At 32.4% G+C, this 25,965-nt stretch overlaps 1 protein-coding gene across 1 annotated transcript; it reads left to right on the top strand.

The window, feature by feature from the left end:
• On the top strand, window positions 38–25,736 carry LOC109850487 (aquaporin SIP2-1). The gene is made up of 3 exons (XM_020420498.1): window positions 38–512; window positions 1,991–2,251; window positions 25,332–25,736. The coding sequence occupies exons 1-3, from the start codon at window positions 228–230 to the stop codon at window positions 25,488–25,490; spliced, it is 705 nt and encodes a 234-aa protein (XP_020276087.1). The 5' UTR covers window positions 38–227; the 3' UTR covers window positions 25,491–25,736.

The following is a 25,965-nucleotide window of genomic DNA, read 5'->3' as shown; positions in this document are numbered from 1 at the left end:
CTCTGCCAGCCATCAAAAAAGAAAAAAACGCCATTAATCAATGATCCTACTCCTACATAGTATATTTGAACAAAACGCAATGCACAATTCTCTCAAAACCCAACGCCTATAATCTCTCCTCCTTCCCCTCAATCAATCAAATACCCCAAAAAGAAAAAAAAACCCAAAAAATTAATAAAGGAAGGTAGAGAGAGAAAGAAGAAGGATTATCCCCATTCAACTGAGAAATGGGTAGAATGGGTCTAATCCTTTGGGACTTCGCCCTCTCCTTCATGTGGGCTTGGGCTGGGTCTCTCGCCAAGCTCTTCGTCTACTCCTTCTTGGATTGGGGGAAAACCCCTGAAGCCGAGGCCTTGAATTTATCTCTCTCTGTTGTCTACATGTATTTTTTTGCTTGGCTGGGCAATTTCTCACGGGGGGGAGCTTACAACCCTCTGGGTATTTTATCTAATGCTTTCATGGGTGGCCTTGATGGGTTTCTGTTCACGGTTTTTGGGAGGATTCCTGCTCAGGTGAGGACCAATTTTAATTGGGTTTGTAGAATTTTGGTTGTTAATCGTTTGTTTGGGTGGTATCTGAGATGGGTTTTTGTTAAATCGTTAGCTTGGGTGGTATCAAAATTTTATTCCACAGTGTGAAAACAAACAAGCACATTAATAAAAGTCTTATGTGCAAGAATATTTCAATATAGATGATGTACCAGTATCCGACGTTTACGTTATCTAATACTTGGATGCTTGAATACTTGATGCATGCTCTTTGTGTACTCCTGACGCATCTACTAATTTATAATGCATTTCATAGATATATCCAAGGCTAAGTTAAAAGTCTAGGGCATTTTCATTTCAACTGTAGACTCACTACATAATTGGGGGGCTTTTCTAAGTCAAAACTGCGTTTTTATAATAGCTATTGATTTATAAAACTTGCACGTGTTATATTACTTAAGTTATTGTGTTTCTTTAACTATTATAGGCTTCAAACTTTATGTTATAGATGAGTAATGTTAACATGCAGACATAATTTTACTATTACCAATTCACTTCATGGATTCTCAGAATGTTACACACCCACATATCAATAGTCCATATCCATACCCCTAAATTTGCAAACTAGGTAGTCTGCCGAAATAGCATCCAATAATGCATACTTCAATCAAAGGTGTTTGTTTTCTTTGGCTATTTCTTTTTTCATATTGTCCTCAAAATGTATTTGTTTTTCAAGTTGAGTTTGGTTTGCATTTGAATACTTATATTGGGGCTGGTTTTCTGACTGATTTTGGACTTTGGTTTCGACTGTATTCCTTTGAAAATTGAAAAGAGCAACTAGCACTAGCTTCTTTTGAATAATTTCATTCTACTTTGTAACACTAGGATTACAGTTCATCTAAATATAAAAATTCATGAGTTAGCTTAAATTGTATATTTGTATAAGGTACTTTCGATCATTATATATCGTTGCTACTGCTTGTGTGACCATTGATATTTGCAAGGCTGTAATGGGGGAGAAACACGTTATCACTGAAGAATTTCTTGAAAGAAACTAGAGGACAGGAAGCCCTTTGCCCCTCGTTAGCTTGTTATATTTCCATGATAATTCATTTATACTTATCTTCTCTGAATATGTAGTCATTGATCCGGAAAAGTCAGGTTTTCTGATGCACCAATTCAATTGTCTGGTGTTAGATGTTAAAATGCCTTAGTTATGCAAGTGAACACAACTTGCATATGCGACTACAATTCTTATATTTTCATTCGTTTCATGTCACTACATTCATGTGTTAATTTTAGTGGGCTATTTAATTGTTTACTTATTCTGGCTTTATTAAACCATAGCTTTATGATATTTTCTTTTTTGTTTCTCTAGTATCTGAATAAGAAAAAGAACATTGTCAAAAGCTAAAACTTAGTATTTTCCATGGTTCAAGAAAACGACGAGAAAATCATGGTTGCCATTTGTTTGATTGACTTGACCTACTTGTTCTTTTCAGATAGCTGGATCAATTATTGGTGTTAGATTAATTAAAAAAACTTTTCCTCAAGTAGGACATGGATCTCGTTTGAATGTTGATATTCATCATGGAGCGATGATAGAAGGACTGCTCACATTCATAATAGTGATAGTATCATTGGGACTAAAGAAGAAGGATCCTAGAAGTTTCTTCATGAAAACATGGATTGCAACCATCTCCAAGATAAGCCTTCGCATTCTCGGTTCTGATTTGACTGGAGGAATAATGAATCCTGCCTCTGTAAGTACTCTGTTGCTTTTCCAAATGCATGCTACTGATATACATGGTTGTTTAAACAATTTAAAACTTTTGATTTGAAGTTCAACATAGGAACATCATAGAGGGTATTACATCACTTTGATTGCTCTAAATGCATGCATGATATTGCATCACTTTTGATGATTCAGTCGAAAATTCTAATAGTTTGAAAGTTAAACTCAGACAATGATTGAGCTCTTCAAAAACTGAACTCAACTTCAGGTGTCCTAGAAAGTAGAGTTGCTGCCAAATATTCCCTCCACCTAAATTCTTGTTCACAAACCTGTTTTTGAACAAATCGAGATGAGATGGCACCAGATAATGAAGTAGTTGTCAAAATCATTGCCCAGTGAAAATCCTGAATGATGTCAAATGGCAACTGAGAAAAATGGATATAGGAAATTGGAAACGGGATTCTTTCAAAGGAAAGAGGAAGTGCAATATACGCAAACGAAACTTAGGTTCTCAGTTTTGGTTAATACCCATTAAGAAAATAAAAACATAAGCATTGATTTTCTTGTTAAATGCTTTATGGATTTCTCTAACCTAGGCCCCTTAAGGGCACTTACTGAGGAGAATGTAATGCTCCTAATTTCCTGCACTAATATAGAAATTGTCTCACCTTCGATCACCTAATAAACTTATTATTCTTTGATCTTTGAACAAAAAGTATAAGGACTCTAGCATTACCAAGTAATTACCTTCTATAAGATTCTTCTCTTAGGGGGGGTTAGTCACCTAGAACTTTTTAAGTAGAACTGGGATAATTGATAAAGTGGGATAATATTTTGACACTGGAATAATTTAGTGGAACAATGATGTGTAATTCTTAAAGTGGGATAATTTGGTAGGATAATTTGGTGGGATAATGATGGATAATATTACGAAGTTGCATAATTTGATAGGATAATTTGGTGGGGGTAATGGTGGGTATAAATTACTATTGTTAATAATTGTATATTAAAAATAATATAATATTGATAAGCAAATTCTAGTAATAACTATAAAATATAATGCAATAAAGCATCACTATTCATCTCAAATAATAAAATAATTTACAAATAAATAAAAATCTAAATCCCTAGAGTGACTCGACTTCCATCATCCCACATGGCTTCTATCATCCCACATGGCATCTGCCATAGAATTTCTCTAAAAGCTCCTACAGGTGCTCGTTGAGTTTGTAACTCGTCTTCTTTATCGGAGTCATCGTCCGCATCAGCAACATTTCATGGAGCTTCTAGTGGAGGATCATAAATATCGAAGTTCAAATCTCATAACATCATAAAGAAAGAAAAATAAGCATTTTCAGCCATTAACCCTTTGGACCAATCTCATCATAATCGCTGAAACCAAATCAGAAAATAAATGAAATGTACATAGGAATCATCCATGGCCGCTAAACAGATGATCGACAGATGAACTATAAATATCCCAATCAATTTACTGAGCCGATTTAATAATAATAGATATCACCATTAACCATTCAACATCTAATCATCAATGTGATCGCAAAGTTGCTTTCTAACTTATAAAAAAAACATAAATAGCCCGCATATCTTTAGCACTAACCCACCAACACTATATTCTTAACCTAAACCACTGTTGTGGAGAGAAAACTTAGATCAAACAAATAATAATAAAGTAATTTAACGTCAAAAAGCTATCAATAAAGTAATACATCTTGAAGATAATAATAAAAGATCTAATCATCACAAAAACAAAGTAAAGACAGAAAAATGAACGGATGATTGACTTCATGGCAGAGAAATTTTCTAGGCGGAGAAACTAACCAAGAGGGAGGGAGGCGACGTTTTACTTTTTTTCCCAATTGTATTCTTTCCAATGTGTGGGATAATTTGAGAGAGGAGAACTTATGGTTATATATATAGGTAGTATAATTTGTGGGATAATTATGACCAATTATCCCAATTCTAATTCTAGTAGAATTCTACTTGACTAACGCACCAAAAAAATAATACAGTTCTAGTTCTACAAAAGTTCTACTTGACTAACACTATAAAAAAATATCTCATTTCCTAGTTCTATGTGACTAACACCTTAAAAATTTATCCCATAAATTATCCCAGTTCTAGTTTTAAGTTCTAGATGACTAACCCCCCCTTAGCAGTAGGGGAAAGAAAAAATCACAGCCACTACTATCGCAAGCATCCACATATATCTTCCTTTCTTGCCACGCTGCCGGATTTGAAAGTGGTAACCATTTTCACCAAAGATTTTTCCATATATCACGAGCAATGTTTTAAAAATTGACCAATTTTATCAATATATCGCCTATATGTAAGGTTTTCTGGTTTTGACCACTGTCTGTACGATTTCTGGACAATTAAATAAGTTACCATTTTGCATTGATTTCCTCCAATGTATCGGAGAAAATCCAATTAATAGACAACTTTTTATAGGGGTCTAAATCAGATGATTTTGAAGAAAAAAACCCCAACTATTGGTTGGGTTTTGGGTCTCAAAACCCTTATTTTCACACCTAAAATCCGATACGTCCAACACTAATTTCTCTCCATCTCATTCCCTCTCTCCTCAAATTTAATCGCTCGATAACCCTGAGTCCTCTCTCAAAGACGTTTTGGTATGTTTACATTTTATTAAGTGTGTTTAGATTCTATTTTAGGGCATTATATTATATATGCTCACAATCAAATATGACACTTTGATTTTTACTATTTATCCCCGATGCATCCTGATAACTACAATTCAATATGAATTTTGGTCATCGGATATATTTCTAATGACCGATATTTAAACCTTGGTCACAAGCTTCTAAATATAGGTTTTTTGATGACACAACATGATATGAAGGACTCAAAGAGACTTCTAATGTTAGATTTAAAATAAGGTTAATTTTTTCAGAGAAAAAGTCAAAATGAGACAATAGGTAATTGAAAGTGATGATGGAAGATTTTTTATATTTAAATAGAACAAATGCTCCTTATTAGGTACTCTTAGAAAACTTGTATGAAAAGCTTTTAGTGCACTGACGCTTTTTCTTAATGCTACATAACATAGGACCGGAGTGTCACAATTGTCAATTCTATGAAGCACACTAGTGTTACATAGACTATTCACTGATACATAAGGACAATTGTAAATGACTTGGACGATGATTTATGATTATTGTCATTATGGCCCGTAAAACTAGCTAATGTTGAAGATGATATACTTAATTGCTATTGGATTGAAATGAACAAAAATGATCAAAAATTGTCAGTTATAGTTAATAAAAATCACAAATTTTACAATACACTTATAAACATACTTAATTTCCATTAGGTTGAAATGGAACAAAAATGGACACAAATTGTGGGTTATATCCAAATTTTGAATTTTAAAGTACACATGCTTAATTTCCATTAGGTTGAAAAGAGCAAAAAGCATGGCTTGTAGCCATGAAGTTGGGATTTTGAATTACATATATTTAATCCTTATTGGGTCAAAACAAACGACATGGACAAACATAGGCTTAAGCCCATGAAAATTATGAATTTTGACGTACGCATACTTAATTGTCTTGCGTAAAAAACAAAAATGGATAAAAATTATGGGCTATAGCCAATTAAATGACGAAAGTTGAAGGATGCACTCTTGATCTTATTTGTTCAAAAAAACAAAAAAGGACAGAAACCGTAGTCCATTGATTAGCTCATGAAAATCATGAATTCGGAATTACCCATACTTAATTGTCATATGGCCGAAATGAATGAAAATAGACAAATATTGTAGTTTTTAGCCAACAAAAATTGTGAATTATGAAGTACACATACTTAATTGTCATTTAGTCATAAAGAAACAAAATATCATTAGTGTGAATTTTGTAGTATACGTAATTAATTGCCATTGGGTCGGAATGAATGAAAATAGACAAAAAAGTGAAGATTGCAAATTTTGAAGAATGCACACTTGATTGTCTTAGGTTCAAAATAAATGAAAATAGACAAAAATTATAGGTTGTGGTCCACGAAAATGACAAAGTTTTAAGCATGTGTACTTAATTGCCATAGAATCGAAAAGAATGAAAAATGAAAAATGAACAAAAATAGTGGATTAGAGCCCATAAAAAATTATGGATTTTGCAATACACATGTTTAATTATCATTGTATCGAAACAAACGAATGTAGACAAAATTTATAGGTTATAACTTATGTTACCCAGGTAATTCTATCATGAAGCCATACCTGTACCCGACATGTAGCGAACACATTTGCGTACCTAAACTTCATGGACACTCCTTGGATGTATGCATACATTTAGTCAGATATTTACTTCAATATTTGAAAAGACTTTTTTGGAACTCGCTTTGAAACTCGTTTCACAACTTATTGAAGGGTAAACGCTTCGAAACTCAAGAGTGAAGCTATTTATCCCTCGAAGCTTACACCTCATCGCTTAAAGCATAATTGAAGTGTGCACTTTGCGCTTCATAAAGTGCTTTTATTTTGAAGCACACGCTTAAGACTAGACAGTAGGACATAAAATAATCTTTGACTAACATTAAAATGCTCCTATATATTTTCAATATGACTATGTGAGTGTAAATAAAATATACATGTTATGCATGTAGCTGAGTTTATTATGATTCAATTTTATACTTCACATGTTTAATTCTTATTTACTTATCAGGACATGAATGATATATTTGTAATTGTTACGCCACTATATATTATATATTCATAATTTTTACCAATTTAAAATTAAAATATTTAAACTTGACTAACATTAAAATACCCCTATATATTTTCAATATGACTATGTAAGTGTAAATAAAATATATATGTTATGCATGTAGCTTAGTTTATTATGATTCATTTCTATACTTCACATGTTTAGTTCTTATTTACTAATCAGGACATGAATGTATATATTTGTAATTGTTAACCCACTATATGTTATATGTTCATAATTTTTACCAATTTAAAATTAAAATATTTAAACTCATGAAGCTTACGCTTCACACTTTGAAGCTTACACCTTGCTTCATCAAAAGGCCTAGTGTTTCACCTTGTGCTTCCGCTTTTTTAAACATTGATTTACTCAATTATATGATATATGATATATGTTAATTTAAAACACTTGTCAAACACTTCTTAGATGTATATCCTACACTTCACGTCCATTTCTTAAAACTCATTTGTACGGGTCGGGGTTGTTTTGGCCCATAGCTAAGTTCAAAACTATGATTTAATGGTTTAAATGGGTGTCTAGTTCAAAATTGAGCGTTTTCTAATTTATAATAATCAACATAATAAAAGAAACTTAAAGACACAATTGGAATTTTAAGTCTAATAACATATTAATTGAAAAATAATGATCTCATGTAAATTATTAATTTCAATACATACATGTAGTCGTGTCCCCGTACCTTACATTTTACAATTTTATCATGTCCCGTACTCGTACCCGCATCCGCAACCCTACCGGTACTCGTTCTCATTTTCATGCAACTTAGGTTATAACATTTGAAGTACGCATACTTAATTGTCATTGAGTCGAAACAAATGAAAATGGACAAAATTCGTAGCGTCCATTAAAATGACGAATTTTGAAGTACGCATATTTAATTTCCATGAGGACGAAGTGAACAAATATGGATAAACCCAATTAAAATGGTGCAATTTGAATTATGCATACTTAATTGCACTGTTATAAATAGCGGTAAATAGCCTCGTAATAACGGCGCTAATAGCGTCAGCGGTCCCTTCCCGCGACGCTATCGCCCGTTACGCTATCGCGCAATAGCGGTGACATATTACGGAATATGTCTGTTCGCAAAAGCGGTCAATAGTGTGTCATAACGGTAAATAGTGAGCGATTGCATTCGAAATTTGCTTTTTGACTGTTATTTAAAAGCGATTTGAAACTTATTTTTTAAAAATTAAATCCAACCCTTGACCATTGCATTCCACCGTCTCCTGTAATTTTCAGCATACTCCCATCACCTCTCATAGCCTCTGGCACGTACATTGATACTTTCTCACCTCGTTCACTGTGAGCTCCTCTTAGGGCAGTCATGTCAGCGCTAAGCTCTTCTTCTCGAAGACGATTTTTTGACTCCTACAGTCATCTTCGGTATTACGTGATAGTTACATGTTTGTTTCATATTTAGGATCTCTTTAAATCATCCAATATGTACTTTTAGATTTCTTAGATTTTTCTTTAATTTTTTTTTTAGTATTTATACATATCTAAATTAGATCGCTATTTGACTTTGTGTTTTTTACCGTTATTTTGCCGCAATAGCCCGAAATAGCCTTAGCAATGCCTCACCGCTACGCGACGCTATCCGCTATCGATAACCTTGCTTAATTGCTATTGGGTTGAAATAAATGGAAAAATGGACTATATATATCTCAAAAATCATAAATTCTAAAGTACGCATACTTTATGACTACTAGTATAATATACGTGCGTTGCACGTAGATGGTTTTGTTTCAAAGCAAAAAAATAATATTCTAAGTATGTGTCATATTTTCCTGAGTATTTACTTATAGTTTGAATCCTATACAATGAATAATAAGTAGTTATTAGAGAGACTCCAATTATCTTAGACCACTTTCCTAGATGAGACATATGAATTCTTTGTCTTTTCTTTTTTTGCTAATCTTTTTACATTATAAATGGGCTCAACTCATATTATTTTATTTGTATATTATAGGTTTTATATATTAGTCCCTTAAATCTTTCATGTTTTGCAATAAGCTCCTCAAATCATTAAAAATTAATTTTAGATCTTCTCATTTTTTATTTACTCTAAAATTAACTGCTAAAATCATTGAAATTGCTATTAAATCCCCTAATTCTCACAAGTTATTTCAAATTAATCACTCGAATTGTACATCTACTCTTTATTGGATGGATTAATTTCAAAATAATTTAGGAATTAGGTGTCATAACAAGAGTTTCACTAATTTGAGAGACTAATTTTAAAGTAAGTACGAAGTTAGCGGTCTTATAGTAATATGAAATATTTTAAGGAGTAATATTAAAAAAAACCATTATTTTTATTATTGTTTTTGAACAAATGAGTTGTTATAAGTATCCTTCAACCATGTCTTCTATCTCTGTTCACATGAAACAAAGAGGGAGAGGTAGATGGTAAGTGCAACCACATATGTCCTCATGAATCCGTAATGGAGATCTTATGAATTTGGTGGTTTCTCCTACTGGATGGGTTTATAGTTAGTCATTAAGAAGACTTCTTAATTATAGCAATGAATGATCCAATATTTTCTAGATAATATGTGAGTAAGTTCAAGGTCATTACCAAAATAAACTTCCATTTGTAAGATTCGAATTCTCATTCTGCATGATTTAGAATACAACCATTTCCACATACAACAATAATTCCTGTCATGCATTTATCGAATTCTTTTGTAAACAAAGATTTTTAAGTATAATATGGATCAAATTAGCATGCAACTACATTTTATATGTATTAAATATAGAGAAACATGAAAATGTATATTCATATACAATGCAAAATATTTCCTATTATTCATCGGCAACGCATCAAGTCTCTTGTTAATACTCTTGAACTGCATGCACATTCTCATCTTGAATCATTGCAATGGTAGGTTTTATATGCAACAGATCCAACTGCAATAGCCTCCTCATCCCAATCAATAACCACGATGGATACCCCTCTCCCCAATTGTTGTCATAGTCGCTTCTGTTGACATCGTGTTTGTTGTCAGCTCTACTAACGACTTTGTCCAATGTTTTATTCCTCGATGACGGATTTGTTGATGTGGAGGATGGCGATTTAGTTGGCAGCGTCAATGATGTGGCTAATAGTGACCTCTAAGGTTGTTTTTATTAGGCGACATGGATGTGAGTAATGGCAACCCTAAGAACATTTTTTATTAGGCATCATGAATGTGGGTAATGGAAACCCTAAGAAGTAAGAACATTTTCTATTAGGCATTTGGCTGGAACATTTTCTATTAGGCATTTGGCTGATGTTAATGTTGTGCATATATAGAAGAGAAGAATTAAGGTAAAAGATTGATGATATTAGTTATTAGAGGTAGGAATTAGGGTAGGAATGGAGCTTTGGGTTTAAGGTAGTAAGTATACAAGAGAGGAGAATGAGTGTTATAGATGATAGAAGCTCAAGGGTTGTACGATTAAATTTTAGATTAATGGGACATTAAGGGGAGTAGTAGTGACATTATGGTGATGATTAAATGAATAATTGGTGTGTTTTCAGTAGGAGTAATAAGGGTGGAGGTTATAATAGTGATGGGTGTTTAATGGGGTTGATAGAGAATTTAAATGGATAATTGTATGTGTGTTCATGTATGTATGGATGGATGTGTAGTAGGGGGGTTGATAGAGAATTTAAATGGATAATTGTATGTGTGTTCATGTATGTATGGATGGATGTGTAGTAGGGGTTAATTATCACATTATATTGAGTATATTTATGTGATCATGTGTGTATATGTGCATTTGTTTGAGGGCATTTTGGGTAGAAATATTTTAACATAGCAACCCACTTTTATAATAGTATTAGATTAGGTCAAAAGGAACAAGAATGAAAAAATAGTGGGTTGTAGCTCACGACAATCGTGAATTTTAAAGTACACATACCTAATTATTGTTGAGACAAAATGAACGAAAATGATAAAAACATATGTAATAACCCGTGAAAGTTGCTAATTTTGAATGACTAATACTTAATTACCATTGGGGCCATAAGAACAAAAACAAGTTAAGATTCTTTGAGTATATAGCCCATTAAAAGTGTATATTCTAGTACGTAAACTTAATTTTCAATGGGTGGAAAAAACAAAAATGGACAAAAATCATGAGCCATAGCCTTATGAAAATCACAAATTTTTAAGTATGCATAATTAATTGCAATTGGGTCAAAACAAACGTAAAGGACAAAACTTGTGGGCGTTCATGAAAATCGCGAATTTTGAAGTAATCATATTAAATTGTCACATGGTTGAAACGAAAAAAAGGGACAAACATTGTGAGTTATAGCTAATGAAAGTTATGAATTTTAAAGTACACATACTTGATTGCTATAGGGAGAAAATGAATAAAAATTGACAAAAACAAGTTATGACCCACGGAAATTGTGAATTTTGTAGTATGCATACTTAATTTTCATTGGGTCAAAATGAACGAAAGTGCAAAACAATCCAGAGCTTTTGCTCGTGAAAAACACAAATTTTGAATTAGACATTTAATTACCATTTGGTCAAAACAAACTAAACTGAACAAAAGTCATGGGTGATAGGCTTATATAGCCCACAATAGCAAATGTTGAATTATGCATATTTAATAGCTAAACAAACAAAAAAGGACAAGAAAAGTGAGTTATAGCCTAACAAAATCATGAATTTTGTAGAAGGTATTTTTAATTCTCATTAGGTTAAAATTAACGAAAATGAAAAAGATACCAGGTTATAGTCCTTGAAAATAGCCAAGTTTGAACTAGTTATATTTGGTTAGCATTAGATTGAAACATACAAAAATGGAGAAAAATCAAGTTTATAACCATAAAATTCTCGATTTAGCATGCATATTTAATTGTCATTGTGTTGAAAAGAAAAGAAAATGCACAAAATCATAAGTTATAGCCCATGAAAATTATGAATTTTGAAGTACACATAGTAAATTGTTATTGAGTCAAAACAAATAAAAATGGAAAAAATTTGTTAGCTATAGCTACGGCTGTGAAAACGGTTAGGCGGTTCGGTTTTTTATCAAAATTTGAACAATCGAACTGAACTGCCAATTAGTCAAATCTGAACTGAATTGCTTCGAGACAGTTTGGTGCTATTCGGTTCTGTTTGTTTAGTTCTAATTGAGATGCATTCAATTGTTGTAAAAGAACTCATTCATGCTTAATTTGTCTATTATACAACTTTTTCTTTTGCTATATTTACAGCTTATATAGGTACTAACATGCAAGGATTTTGGAAAAGAAATCGCTAATCTAATCAAGATGAAGAGATAAAGATAGTGTTAGAAGTAGAACCTGTGCAAGCCCTAAAGTGATTAAGATAGAGTGGCTATTATATAAGCTTTTCTTTTGCTTTTTTTTTTGCCATGAAATCCCTAAACTAAGCCTTCTTTTGAGACTTCAAAACTATGCATATGAAGATTTTTAACGCTCATGTTAGAGTATAGCAATACTCTTTCTTAAGTGCATAGTGAAAAGAAACTAGAATACTCATTCATTACCTCTATACGATAACAGGAGATGAAAGCTTTTCTTTTGCTTTTTTTTGCCATGAAATTCCTGAACTGAGCCTTTTTTATGGCCTTTTTTTCAATTAGACCAAAAACATGCAATAATTTGGGCTACTCGCTAGTCTACAATTTATTAACATCATAACATGCATCAGCCAAATACAACTGAAAAGTTTGGATTTTTTTCGCGTTGAAAGCATAGAATCAAAATTAGAGTTTTTAGTTATACTTCCCCATGGGTGTTCCCGTCCCCAAATTAGGAGATCGGACTTGAGGAGATGGTTTGGCCATGATAAGGAAATGAATATGGGAAGAGTGACATTAGGGTTTCAGTGATATTTTTGCTCCGAGGGGAGATGGTGATGATGGTGGAGGTGGATGGTGATGAAGAGTCAAAGACTAAAGAGGCGGTGAGTCAGCGGTGGTAAAGATGCGACGAATCGGCAGCTATGGTGATGAGGTCGCAGCCGCAGGACCTCAGGATTTGGGGATGGGCAACATGAGAGAAAAGAGAATGAAAAGCTGAAAGATTGTGAAGACTCGTGGATGAGTTTGGATGTGGTCGGGTACGAGTTAATATATTAATAATAGGTGAGCATGTATGCGGTCGGTTCGGACGGTTCATGTTGAAAACTTTTCAACCTGACCCGAACCGAGCCATCATTGAAACCAACTCGAATTGCCAATTTTCAGCCGATTTTTTCGGTTTGGGCTAAATCATGCTCAGCCGTAGCTATAGCTCATAACAATCATGAATTTTAAAGTATCAATACTTAATTGTCATTAGGTCAAAACAAAATGAAAATGAACAAACTTTGTATATTATATAGCCAATGAAAATCACAAATTTTGAAGTATTAATACTTAATTCTATTCGGTCGAAATGGACAATAATGAAAAAAATTATGGTCTATAGCGTATGAAAATCGTTTATTTGAAGTACACATGCTTAACAATTAGTTGAAACAAATGAAAATGTACAAAAATCATAGGTGTTCTTTGATTGACATTGTGCCAAAAAAAAGAACAAACTTGTGGGCATATAGCCCATACAAATCATGAACTCTGAAGTCCACATACTTAGTGACCATCTGGTAGAAAATTGTGAGCTATAAATCAGGAAAGTTGCGATATTTGAAGTATTAATATTTAATTATCATTTGGTCGAAACAAACGAAAATGGATAAGAGAAGTAAGCTACAGCTCATGAAAATCGTTCATTCGGAAGTACACATGTTTAACTACCATTAAGTTAAAATGAAAAAAAATGGATTAAAAAATTTAGCCCACAAAAATAATAAAGTTTTAATCCGCACTTAAATTCTATTAGGTCAAAATGAACGAAAATGAAAATTTTGTATGCTATGAATCTTGAAAATTGCAAATTTTGAAGTATTGATACTTAACATAAGGTTTGGATAAAAATCATAGACCACATCGCCCATAAAAATTATGAGCTATAGTGCACAAACTTAATTGTCAATAGGCTGAAAAGAAACAAAAACAAAAAAAATCATTGGTCGTAGACCATGAAAATCTCGAATTTTGAAGTTCATATACTTAATTGTTATTGAGTCAAAACGAACAAAAATGGATAAAAATCATAAGCTATAGCTCGTGAAAATTGTAAATTTTGAAGTGTCGATACATAATTGCCATTAGGTCGAAATAATTGAAAATGGACAAATATTATAGGTGCTAATGAAAGTCATGGGTTTTCAAGTACGCGTACTTTGTTCTTAGTGGATCGAAATGAACGAAAAATAAGAAAATCATGGGTTAGAGCTCATGAAATTCACTAATTTTGAATTATGCATACTTTGTTATCAGTCATTCAAAACATGAGAAAAGGATAAAAATCTTGGATAACCTATGAAAATCGTGAACTTTCATACATCTACATACTTTTTGTCAGGTGAAAAAAACAAAAATGGATGATAATTGTTAGAGCTCATGAAATTCACTAATTTTGAATTATGCATATTTTGTTATCAGTCATTCAAAACATAAGAAAAGGATAAAAATCTTGGATAACCTATGAAAATCGTGAACTTTCATACATCTACATACTTTTTGTCAGGTGAAAAAAACAAAAATGGATGATAATTGTGGTAGCCTATGAAATTCACAAATTTTAAAGTACACATGCTTAATTTTCATAGGTAGCAACAACATTAATAGACAGAAATCGTGAGCTAGCTTGTGATTTTTGAACTATGCTTAATCACCATTAGGTCAATATGAATGGAAATCGAAAACAGTGTGTTGTAGCCCACAAAAATTGCATAGTTTTTAATACGGATACTTAAATCCCCTTAGGTTGAAATGAATAAAAAAAAAATTCATAGATTAGTCTATGGATATCCCAATATTAATTATCATCAAGCAGAATAGACCAAAAATTGGACAAAAATCGTGAGCTAATGAGTAAAAATCGCAAATTATAATGTGTATTTACTTAATTTCCATTAGGTCAAAAGAAAGGTAAATGGACAAATTATAAGCTTTATAGTTCATTAAAATTGAGAATTTTGATGAACTTATATGAAATTGCTATTGGTTCCAAATAAGCAAAACTGGACAAAGATTTTGGGGTATAGACATTGAAAATTATAAAATTTGAAGTACACATACCATCCTGCTATTAGAATTAAAAAAACGGACAATAAAGTGGCTTATGGCCCACGAAAATCGTGAATTTTGGAGTATGTATACCTATTTATCAATTGGTTGAAATAAACGAAAATTAGAAACTAGCGAAAATGGTCAGAAGGTCCACATAAATCATGAATTTCGAAGTATACATACTATATTACCATTCAGTTAAAACAAACAAAATAGAACAAAATCATAGGCTAGCTTATTACATGACAAATTTTAACGTAGGCGCACTTAGTTGTCCTTGTGTCTAAATGAATGAAAAGGACAAAAAATGTGTTATAGCCTAGCTCACCACAACACTTCTAATTGGGCTCCATACCCATGTCTGACACGTTTACCCATGTTCGACATGTTTTGGGTACAAGTACGCACCCAAACGACAAGGTCATGCCATGACTTTTTGTTGAATTCAAAAGAAGAGAAAAGAGTTGGTTATTATGAAGAAGACAATAATGAATTGGGATGTTTGGCATTTGAGATAAAAGTTTGTCTTTTAGTGGAGGAAAGAAAGAGGATCACATAGGAGCTCTTTCCTTGTCTTTTGGCTATTTGGCCTCCTATCAGTACTTAATGGAGGATGATATCACCATGTGACCATGCACATAACAACCAAAGTGTTATTTGGTGTTTGAGAAGAGTTGATAGTTTGTCTTTTTTGGAAGAGAGAATCATATGAATGCATGGATTTATAGACCTGTTTTTTCTCGTTTTGTCTTTTATAGTTGGGGAGAAACACCTGATCCTTATAGGATGTTTGGAAATAGATTGAAATAATGTGAAAGAAAAAACATTAATACAAACATAATATTTTTATAATACTAAAATTATAAATATGGAGTATCTCCTAAATATGTTTATATTCAATCATGTCCTCTAACGAACCTTTTTCAAATCTGTTGTGTCCTGTACATACACTCGCATCCACACTCGTACCCTTACCTATGCAACTTAGGTTATAGCTAACGAAATCATAAATTCTGAAGAGCACATACTCAATGACTTTTGGATTAAAACTAACGAAAATAGGTAAAAATCGTAGTTTATAGCCCATGAAATCACATATTTTGAAATAAGTGTATTAGATTATCACCGAATTGAGATAAACAAAAATGGAGAAAAAAGTGGGTTAAAACTCATGAGAATCGCAAATGTTGAATTATGCATAGTTAACCGTCATTAGGACGAAAGAAAAAATGGACAAAAAATTGTGTTAAAAGCCAAGAAAGTTGCGAAAATAAAAAAAATATAGACAAAAATGAAAAATGAAAAAAATGTAGGTCAAAACAAAAATTGCATAGTTAACTGTCGCTATTTAAACCCATCGGATTGAAATGGACGAAAGTGGAAAACTATTGTTAGTTACAGCTAATGAAAATTGCTACCTTTGAAGAGCTTATATTTAATTGCTCTTTGGTCAAAACAGAAGAAAATGAACAAAGTAGGTTATAACCTGTTGTTGCTTGCCATTTGGTCGAAATGAAGAAACATGAAAAAGTCATCGGTTAGACTCCATGAAAATTGTGAATTTTAAAGTACACATAAGTCATTGTTATTATGTTGAAACAAACAAAATAGGCAGAAATCGTTGGTTATAGCCAATGAAATCACGAAATTTGAAATATGCGTACTAATTGTTATCGGGTCAAAACGTACAGAAATAGGCAAAAAGTGCGCTATAATCCACAAAAAACACAAATTTTTAAGTTCGCATACTTAATAGTCATTAGGAGAAAAACTATGGAAAAAGTTAGTTGTAGCCTAGGAAAATCTTGGTTATTGAAGTACAGGTACTTAATTCTTATTGGATCGAAATGAACCAAAATTGACGAAACTCATGGGTTATAGCCAATAAAATCTAGAGGAATTTTGAAGTAAACATACTTATTTGCCATTGGGTTGAAATGAATGAAAATTATGGATTATAGCTTGTGAAATTATGAATTTTGAAGTACGCACATTGAATTATCATTGGACCAAAATGGATAAAATCGACAAAAATCATAGGCTAGACCATGAGTATTGCAAATTTTTGAAGTATACATATTTAATTATCATTTGGTCAAAGTGAACGAATATAGATGAAAATTGTGGGCTATAACTCATTAAAAATGAATTTAAAACACACAAACTTAATTCTCATTGGATTGACACAAACATGAAAGGATAAAAGATCATGGGTTATAGCATACAATTCATGAAAATCGCGAATGTTGAAGTATGCTTATCTAATTGTAGGTAGGTCTAAATGAACTAAAATAGATAACATCGTGAGTTATAGTCAGTAAAAATCATGAATGTCAAAATACGCATACTTAATTGTTATTAGCTTGAAACGAAAAAAATAAAGAAAAATTGTAGGTTATAGCTCATGAAATTAAAAAATTTACAATAAACATACTTAACTGTCATTTGGTAAAATTTTACAATAAACATACTTAACTGTCATTTGGTTGAAACCAACAAAAATAGACGAAAATATTGGCTATAACCCACATAAATTTTCAATTCTGAAGTACATATATTTAATTTCCATTGAACTAAAGCAAAAAAAAAATCGAAAAAATAAGCTTATGACCCATGATAATCAGGAATTTAGAAATAAGCATATTTAATTACCATTTGATTGAAAAACAAAAAATAATATTTTTGCGTATAACCCATGAAAATTGTAAAATTTAAGTATGCATTTTATACTATTTATTGGGTCAATATGAATGATAATAGAAAAAAATGTCGATTATAGTTATGACAATCACGAATTTTGACGTATGCATGCATGCATATTTGTAATTAGGTCCAAAAGAATGTAAATGGGCAAAAATTAGGAAAATTGTGAATTTTGAAGTACGCACATTTATTTGTCATGAGGTTAAAACAAACAAAAAAGGGACTAAATTGTTGGTTGTTAGCTCATGGAAAATTGTGAATTTAAAAAAATATATATATATAATTAATCGACATTGGGTCAAAATGAATGAAATGGACAAAAATCGTCGACTATAGCCTATGAAAATTGCGAACCTCCATAATTGACATTGGGTTGAAAAACAAAAAATGGATAAAATTCATGGAATTTAGACTATGAAATTGGCAAATTTGAAATGCACATACTTAGTTACCATTAGGTCAAAACAAACGTAAATGGACATAAAACTTGGCTATAATTTTTAAAAATCATGGATTTTGAGGTACCCATACTTAATTGCTATAGCTCAAAATAGACAAAAATGAACATACTTAATTGCTATCTAGACACGAGGAACGAAGGAAAAATGTCTTGTGCTCATGAAATCATGAATTTTGATGTACTCATGCTTGATTTTCATTGAGTTTTATGAATAAAAATGGAAAAATATTGTGGGTTATTGCAAGTGAAAATCATTAATTTTGAAGTGCTCATATTTAGTCATCATTAATCAAAATGAATGACATTAGAGTAAACTCATAGGTCCTAATGAAACTCGTGAATTTTAGTATACCTACTTGATTGTCGTTAAGTCAAAAAAAAAAAGAAAATGGAAAAAAATTATGGGATATAGCACATTAAAATATAATATTATAACAAGTATACTTAATTGTCATTTGCCCAAAATGAATGAAAATAGATAGAAAACATGGTTTAAGCTCTCAAAAATCACTAATTCTCAAGTATGCATAATTAATCGGGATTTTTCATGAAAACCACCTTTAAACTAGGTCAAATCAATAAAAACCACCTTTGAATTTCTTTTTTACATAAATTGTCTTATAAATGAGTTTAGTTTTCAATCAATCAGTTTTTGTCAAAATCTAATCAATAAATATCTTAATTATCTAAACTACCCTCATTAATTAAATGTTTATTTAGGAACACGTGTTAGACACATGTAATTGATGAGGGTACTTTGGGTAGTTTGGGTATTACTTGAGCAGAAGTTGACAAATAGTGGTTGCTTGAAAATAAAGCCACTTATAAGGTAGTTTACATATAATAAATCCTCAAATGTGGTTCCTACTGATTCGAACTACTTTAAAGATGGTTTTAATAAAAAAACCTAATTAACTACCCTTGGGTCGAAATGAACGAAGATGAAAAAAGCATATGTATAGTCTATGAAAATCACTAAATCTTAAAGTATCAATACTTAATTATCAGTAGGCAAAAAACAAATAAAAAATATGGTGGATTATAATACATGAAAATCGCGAATTTTGAATTACACATACTTAATTGCCATTTGTTAAAAAGGACAATAATGGATTATGGACAAAACTCGTGGTTTTGAGATACGTGTATTTAATTGCCCTTGGATCGAAACGTACGAAAATTACCAAAGTCCTTGGGTTGTAGTCCCTTAAAATCACAAAATTAAAGTATATATATTTAATTTCATTGGGTCAAAAAGAATGAATATAGACAAAAATCATGCGTTATAGCTCATAAAATTTGTAAACTTAGAAGTATGCATAATTAATTATCATTCGGTCAAAAAGAAAGAAAGTGGTTAAAATATCTCAAATTTATTGCCATTAGATCTAAGTGAACGAACATGGACAAAACTCGTACGCACACATGAAAACCACTAGTTTGAAGTACGCACAGTTAATTATTATTATGTCAAAACAAACAAAAATGAACAAAAGTCAGGGGTTATAGCTCATAAAATCATAAATTTTAAAATTTGAGTATTTAATTGACATTAGCTCGAGAGAACAAAAATGGATAAAAAAAGTGGGTTGTAGACCATGAAGCTTATGTGAAGTACGTACAGTTAATTGTCATTACGACGAAGCAATGTGAACAGAAATGGAGGAAAAAACTCGATCGTAGCCTATGAAAATCATGAAGTACACATACTTAATACTTATTCGGTCTAAATGAACCAAACTGAAAATAACGTCTTGGGTTATGCTCATGAAAATGGCTAATTGTAAACTACATGCTTATTAACTATTACTATTGGGTAGAAACGAACGAAAATGGACAAAAATAAGATATTACCAATCAAAATCGTAAATTTTGAAGTACATATACTTCATTGTCATTAGCTCGAATGAATGAAGATGGACAAAAATTGTAGCTATAGCCCATGACGTTTGCGAATCTGAAGTACACATGTTTCATTTCCATTAGGTTAAAACCTACTTGAAATGGACAAAAATCATGGTTTATAGTACATAAAGATCGTGAATTTCGAAGTACACATATTAAAGAATGATGACAAAAATTATGGGATATATTCTATGAAAATCACATATTTTGAAGTACACATTTAATTGCTATTATGTCGAAATAAACATATATGGAAAAAAAATTGTGGGCTATAGCTTAGGAAAATCGCAAAGTTTGAAGCACACGTACGTAATTGTTATTGGATCGAAATGAACAAAACTAGACAATCATCATAGTTAGCCAATGGAAACTGTAGATGTTGAAGTACACATACGTAATTGCCATTGGTACTAGTTGAACAAGAATGAATAAAAATGTAGGTTATGGCCCTCAAAAGTTGAGAATTTTGTAGTATACATACTTAATTCATGTTGGTTGAAATGAATGAAAATGAAAAAATGTCCGTTATAGCTAGTGAATATAGCTAATTTTGAATACCAAGGTCATGTTTGGCAACTTGGTCAAAGTGAATTATAATCCAAATTTTGGGTTATAATTGACCTTTCCATGTTAGGTATCCACATTTTGAATGGATCATTTGGGAGTATAATCCACTAAAAATAGCCTAGGATTCGCTTAAAGTCCCTAACCACATAACATCAAACTTCCAAAGTTATAGTGAACGTTGAGAGTTATATTTTTATATTTGAACATGCTCCTGCATGTTGAGGGTCTTTTTTATAGGCAGAAACATGGACACACAAGGAAGTATATCAATTTTTTTCTAATTTATATTGAAATTTGTGACTAATAAGATTCCAATCTCAATTGCTCTGATACCAACTTTAAGCCCCTGACTATTACACTAGAACTCTGAAGTTATCGTGAGACCTTAGAGTTAATTTTTATATTCTAACAAGTCAAAATATAACATTTGTATGCAAATAATGAGAAAACCATAAATTAAAGAATATGTAACCCACTTAAAAATCTTTCGCAATGCAAGTTCCTCACGCCTCTTCCAGAGTTCTTTTTAACTCTTACTACATTTTCCTACAATCACACATAATGACAATTTCACCAATCAATCTACAAACTTAGTCTTTACAACAAGTGATTACATCTCTCTTTACTTCTTAATCATCTCAATTACATCCTAAATCCAAATAAACACAAATATTTATTAAATTCCTAACAATTATATCTTCCTACAATCAAGGAATAGCATTCTGATTTACCTCAAGCAATTCCCTTGTTTTCCCCCTCCCCTTCTTTTCTTTCTCTTCTTCTCTTCTTCCCCTTCTTTCTTTCTTTTCCTTTCCTCTTTCTTCTGTTCCTTTTCTTTTCTCTCTGTTTCTTTTCCTTCTATTCTTTTCTTCTTACTCTTCCTTCTTGCTGCCTTCTCTTGTGGTTCCTTTACCTTTTTTTACTGGTTTGTGGACAGGGAGAGGAGGTGAGGGAGAGGGGATTATATATGTTTTTCTTGGCACATTTTTCCCACAACACCACTAGAGACTAAACTAGGCAAGCGAAGAAACCTTCCAAAACTAATTTCATCACAATCCTAATAGCACTACCAAAGTGTATTATAATCTAATTGGATTACATGAAAAGTAAAGCCTTTTACTCCCTTTTTTGTGGGCAGTAATAAACCCTTTTCTCCATCCAGCTAGGCAAGATTCACTTAGTTCTAATTCATTTGGATTCTTTCATTTATAAATATAGTTACAGTTTCTTTCTCATAAGGAGAAGGTTGTAGCTTTGTTTGTTTTTTCTTGATTTCATTATATTCTGGGATAACAAACAGTGGATAGAATTCATATTCTGTAAAAAAAAATGTAGAGATTGATATGTAGAGTAAATTATTCCACTTCATGCATGCTGTATGTGTTTATGTGATATGTAATGTACGTACAGATTTCATTATGAAGCATTCTTGTGAAAGTTTTGAAATGACACAAGCATCATATTTGTTTTGGAGCATGTTGACCATTTCTTTTTATTATGTTTCTGGACTACTGCAGGTTCAATTGACTAACCATAATTTACCTAAACATAGAATTCCACTAGACGTTTTCACTAACTAGGTAAATGGGAAGAAGATATGCCTTTAACTAATGTCCTGTTCCACAGATTCCATTCCCCTGTCAGTTTATATTTGTCTTAATCTCATGTATAGTTTTTAATTCTCTTCAACCCAATCTTCAGTCATATATACAAAGAAATGTTTGCTATTATATATTGAATGGTGAGAATTTTGATTTGGGCTTTCATTATGAATTGAATTTATTGAACTCAAGGAGATGCATCACTCATAAACTAATGTCTGAAACTTCGTACATAATCATGATTTCCCCTCTCCAGCCGCAGTTTTAGCAACTAATTAACTTTTGTCCAGGGGTCCACGGGTCCAGGTCTTCAGTCTAAAATTTGGATCAATCGCCATTTTAGTGTTAATCCTATATTTTGGTGTCCAATCTGCTTTTTCTACTTTGGGCATTCTAAATGTAATAAATTGTCTAGTTTGTTTCGTTTGTTGATAATTTTTGCATCTTTCTATAAGGTATGTAATTGCTATTTAGCCTTTAGAAAACTGGGAGAAGAAATCAGCAGCTACTGCAGATTGATGGCTAAAAGTACAAAGGAGTGACTGTTTCTGCTATTAGAATCAACAAAGCAAGATTAAGGTGGATATGGTTCATCAAATCAAAGTGGGAGGGCTAAAATGAAGAAATGTCTATTGGATCATTGTGTGATCAATGAATATCAATGAAACTGAAGGGGGGAAAAAGAGCTACAGGGCATTTACAGCACCAGTGTACTTTAAGGGACAGAAAATTGACCAGTATAGCAGAACTATGTTGAGATGGGTCCGTGGTGATATGCTAAGCGAGAGGATAAGAAACGAGTAAATCGGAGAAGTGAAAGGTTTCTCTCATTGAGGGCACAACGAGGATTGAGATAGTTTTGGGCATACAGATTGAAGGGCAATATGCGTACATGTTAGGAGAAGTCTGAAGTCATATGTGGGAGTAGAGTTAGGCCTAAGTGATGATGAATATAAGAAACTAAAACAGTTAAACCAGTATGTGCACAATTTAACATTAAAGATGATCACTAAAATGGAAGTGGCAGATTCATGTGGCCAGACCCAAATCTTGGCATGAAAGCTTTGTTGTTGTTGGAGGTAGAGGAAAGAGCATAGTGTGCATAATAGAAAGCAGCATATTGTAGTTTTTCTTGCCTCAAAGGTGGTAGTTACTTACTGCCAAGTAAATGGTAACTCTTTACCACCCAGAAGTATTAGATTGTCATGGTCTATTATTCCTTATATTCTTGTTTTCATCAATATCGTCCAAGCTGTTGCTGAAAATTTACAGCTCTCAACCTGATATCTCAACGACTTAGCGCAAATATAACAATGAGAAGGCAAACTGGAGGGTAGGTAGGCCAACATTTTCTTTTCATGCAACTCATATAGTTTAGGAGCAATCTCCTAATTGATTCATATAGGAGGAAGATTCTAGACTAAGAGAAAAGTTGATGCCTTTGGTGGACACACCTGTGACATGAATATATCAGAACAAACAAACAGCTGCATGGATGTAGTCCCAGTATGTCTTCAGTGTATTGATATTTGAAATATTAGTTTATGTTTGTGAAGTAAACAACCTGTATTAATGGTACAATGCAGGTGATGGGTGTTGGAAAAATATGCAAGACTGGTTCTCGAGAAAAGTTATCTTTATGGTATTATGTGCTAAGAACTGTGCAAGTAACAACAGCCACCAAAGAAAAAGATTCCATGTACCTGTAGAGCAAGTGATGAAAGGCATAAAAAAATTCAGAATTTTGTCTAACTTATGTACTTGACCACCCACATATTCAGTCCCAGCAGAAGACAAATAGATAGATGGTTCTGTGTAATGAGGAGGTGTAACCTTTGACATATAGGTCTTGATGTAAAATTGTTCTTCCTGAGAGAAGATAAAGTAGCCCACATTTCTTTATTATTTATTGAAAGAAGAGAGGGAACAGCTTATAAAAGAAAATTTGTAAGTATCAGCTTGATTACTGAATGAATTGAATTTCAAGCATCACTTGAAGTAGCAATGGTGTATAGTATCATGCAATTTGGTAGATGTTGTCATATATGCTTCTCTAGTTTTCAGCCCCCATATTGGATGAATTATTATGGTACTATTAAAAATATGTAGATGATCTATTTGTAATTTCTGTCCATTATTCGGGGGCACTTAATTTTATGTTATCAAAAGTGCTTCTCTAGATTTCCGTCTTCTGATATTGGATTGGTACTAATAATTGTAAATGCAGTTAAGGATACAATCTTGGTGAACATACTTTCTCAAACTCTTATTCCCATGAAAGGGTCTTGTGGTTTGATCCATAAATGATCTCAATTCATGAATGTTTTTAGGTTAAGATATAATAAGTGAAAATATCCTCATAGTTTATACTTTTTTGTCTTATTTCCTCAATACTAAATTCTTTGATCAAAGCTGCCATGGCCTTTTATATGAGGGTAAATTTAACAAACTACCATGATGTTTTTGCACAAACTAGCATAATCTCTTTTTATTAAAGAAAACTATCATGAACTTTCAAAACTGCAGAAAAGTACCATGAACTATTGGAAATTGTTGTTAACAGCATTGAAGACTTGGATAAAATTTCTAGAAGTACCCTTGAAAAGCAGGAGAGGAGGAAGTAATATGAAAGATATGTAAAGTACGTAACGACAAGATTGTCAAAGACGTATCACATGCTTTTAAAGCACATGGCCCTAACTGTCATCAGGCATGGTAGTCCAGTGAAAAAAGTTCGTGGCAGTTTTCTCTAGTAAAAATATGTATGGGAGTTTTGTGTAAACCCCTGCAAAGTACATGGTAATTTTGTAAAGTTTATGGTTCAATTGATTGACCGCAGTGGCATTTTATGGTTCAATTGATTGACCGCAGTGGCATTTCAAGCAATCTTTTATCGGCATCTATAGATTTATGTTGCAGTACTTAAGAGCCACATTCCAATGATAGAATTTCTGTTGACAGGCTCTTGGTTGGGCATATGCAAGAGGAGATCATATAACAAAGGAGCATCTACTAGTTTACTGGTTTGCCCCTCTTCAAGCTACTATATTGGCAGTATTGGTATTCAAGTTCTTCACTGAGCCGAGGAAAAGCAAGGAGCAGAAAGCTAAACCAGAGTGAATGGGAAACTAGTCGAGTTTGAAACCTTGGGAGGGGTAAATGCAGTTTACCCAAATTTCTGTAAATAATTGAAAACTTGCCATTACTTGTTTCCAAGTGAGCAAGAACATCTCATTCTAATTTAATGCATTTGAGACGCATTCTGTAAATTGTAATTCATGATGCCGATGAAATCGTGCATGAGCAATCGTCAAGATGTAAATGTGTCTAAATGGTTATTTTATAAGATTCCCATAATTGTTTAAAGCCTCCATGTCCACTGAAATCGCAAGCAGGCTTCCTCTCACTGGGTATGCAATTTATTTGTGCCGACATCTTGAATGGGAGCTTAATAATTAGAATAAATGTTTCGCAGAGCTTAAGACAAGTTGTTAGCAGTGTTATTTTAGATTTATCAGTTGCTTTCAAGAAGGAATTTTTTTTTCATATCCGTTCGAGGTTGAGTAGCATCAGAGTTATCTCATGAACCATGGTT

The sequence above is a fragment of the Asparagus officinalis genome, chromosome 7 (assembly GCF_001876935.1).
Source record: "Asparagus officinalis chromosome 7, Aspof.V1, whole genome shotgun sequence".
In the NCBI taxonomy this organism is placed as follows: Eukaryota; Viridiplantae; Streptophyta; class Magnoliopsida; order Asparagales; family Asparagaceae; genus Asparagus; species Asparagus officinalis.
The sequence above is the reverse complement of the archived record's forward strand: the minus strand, read 5'-3'. Positions and strand labels throughout refer to the sequence as shown.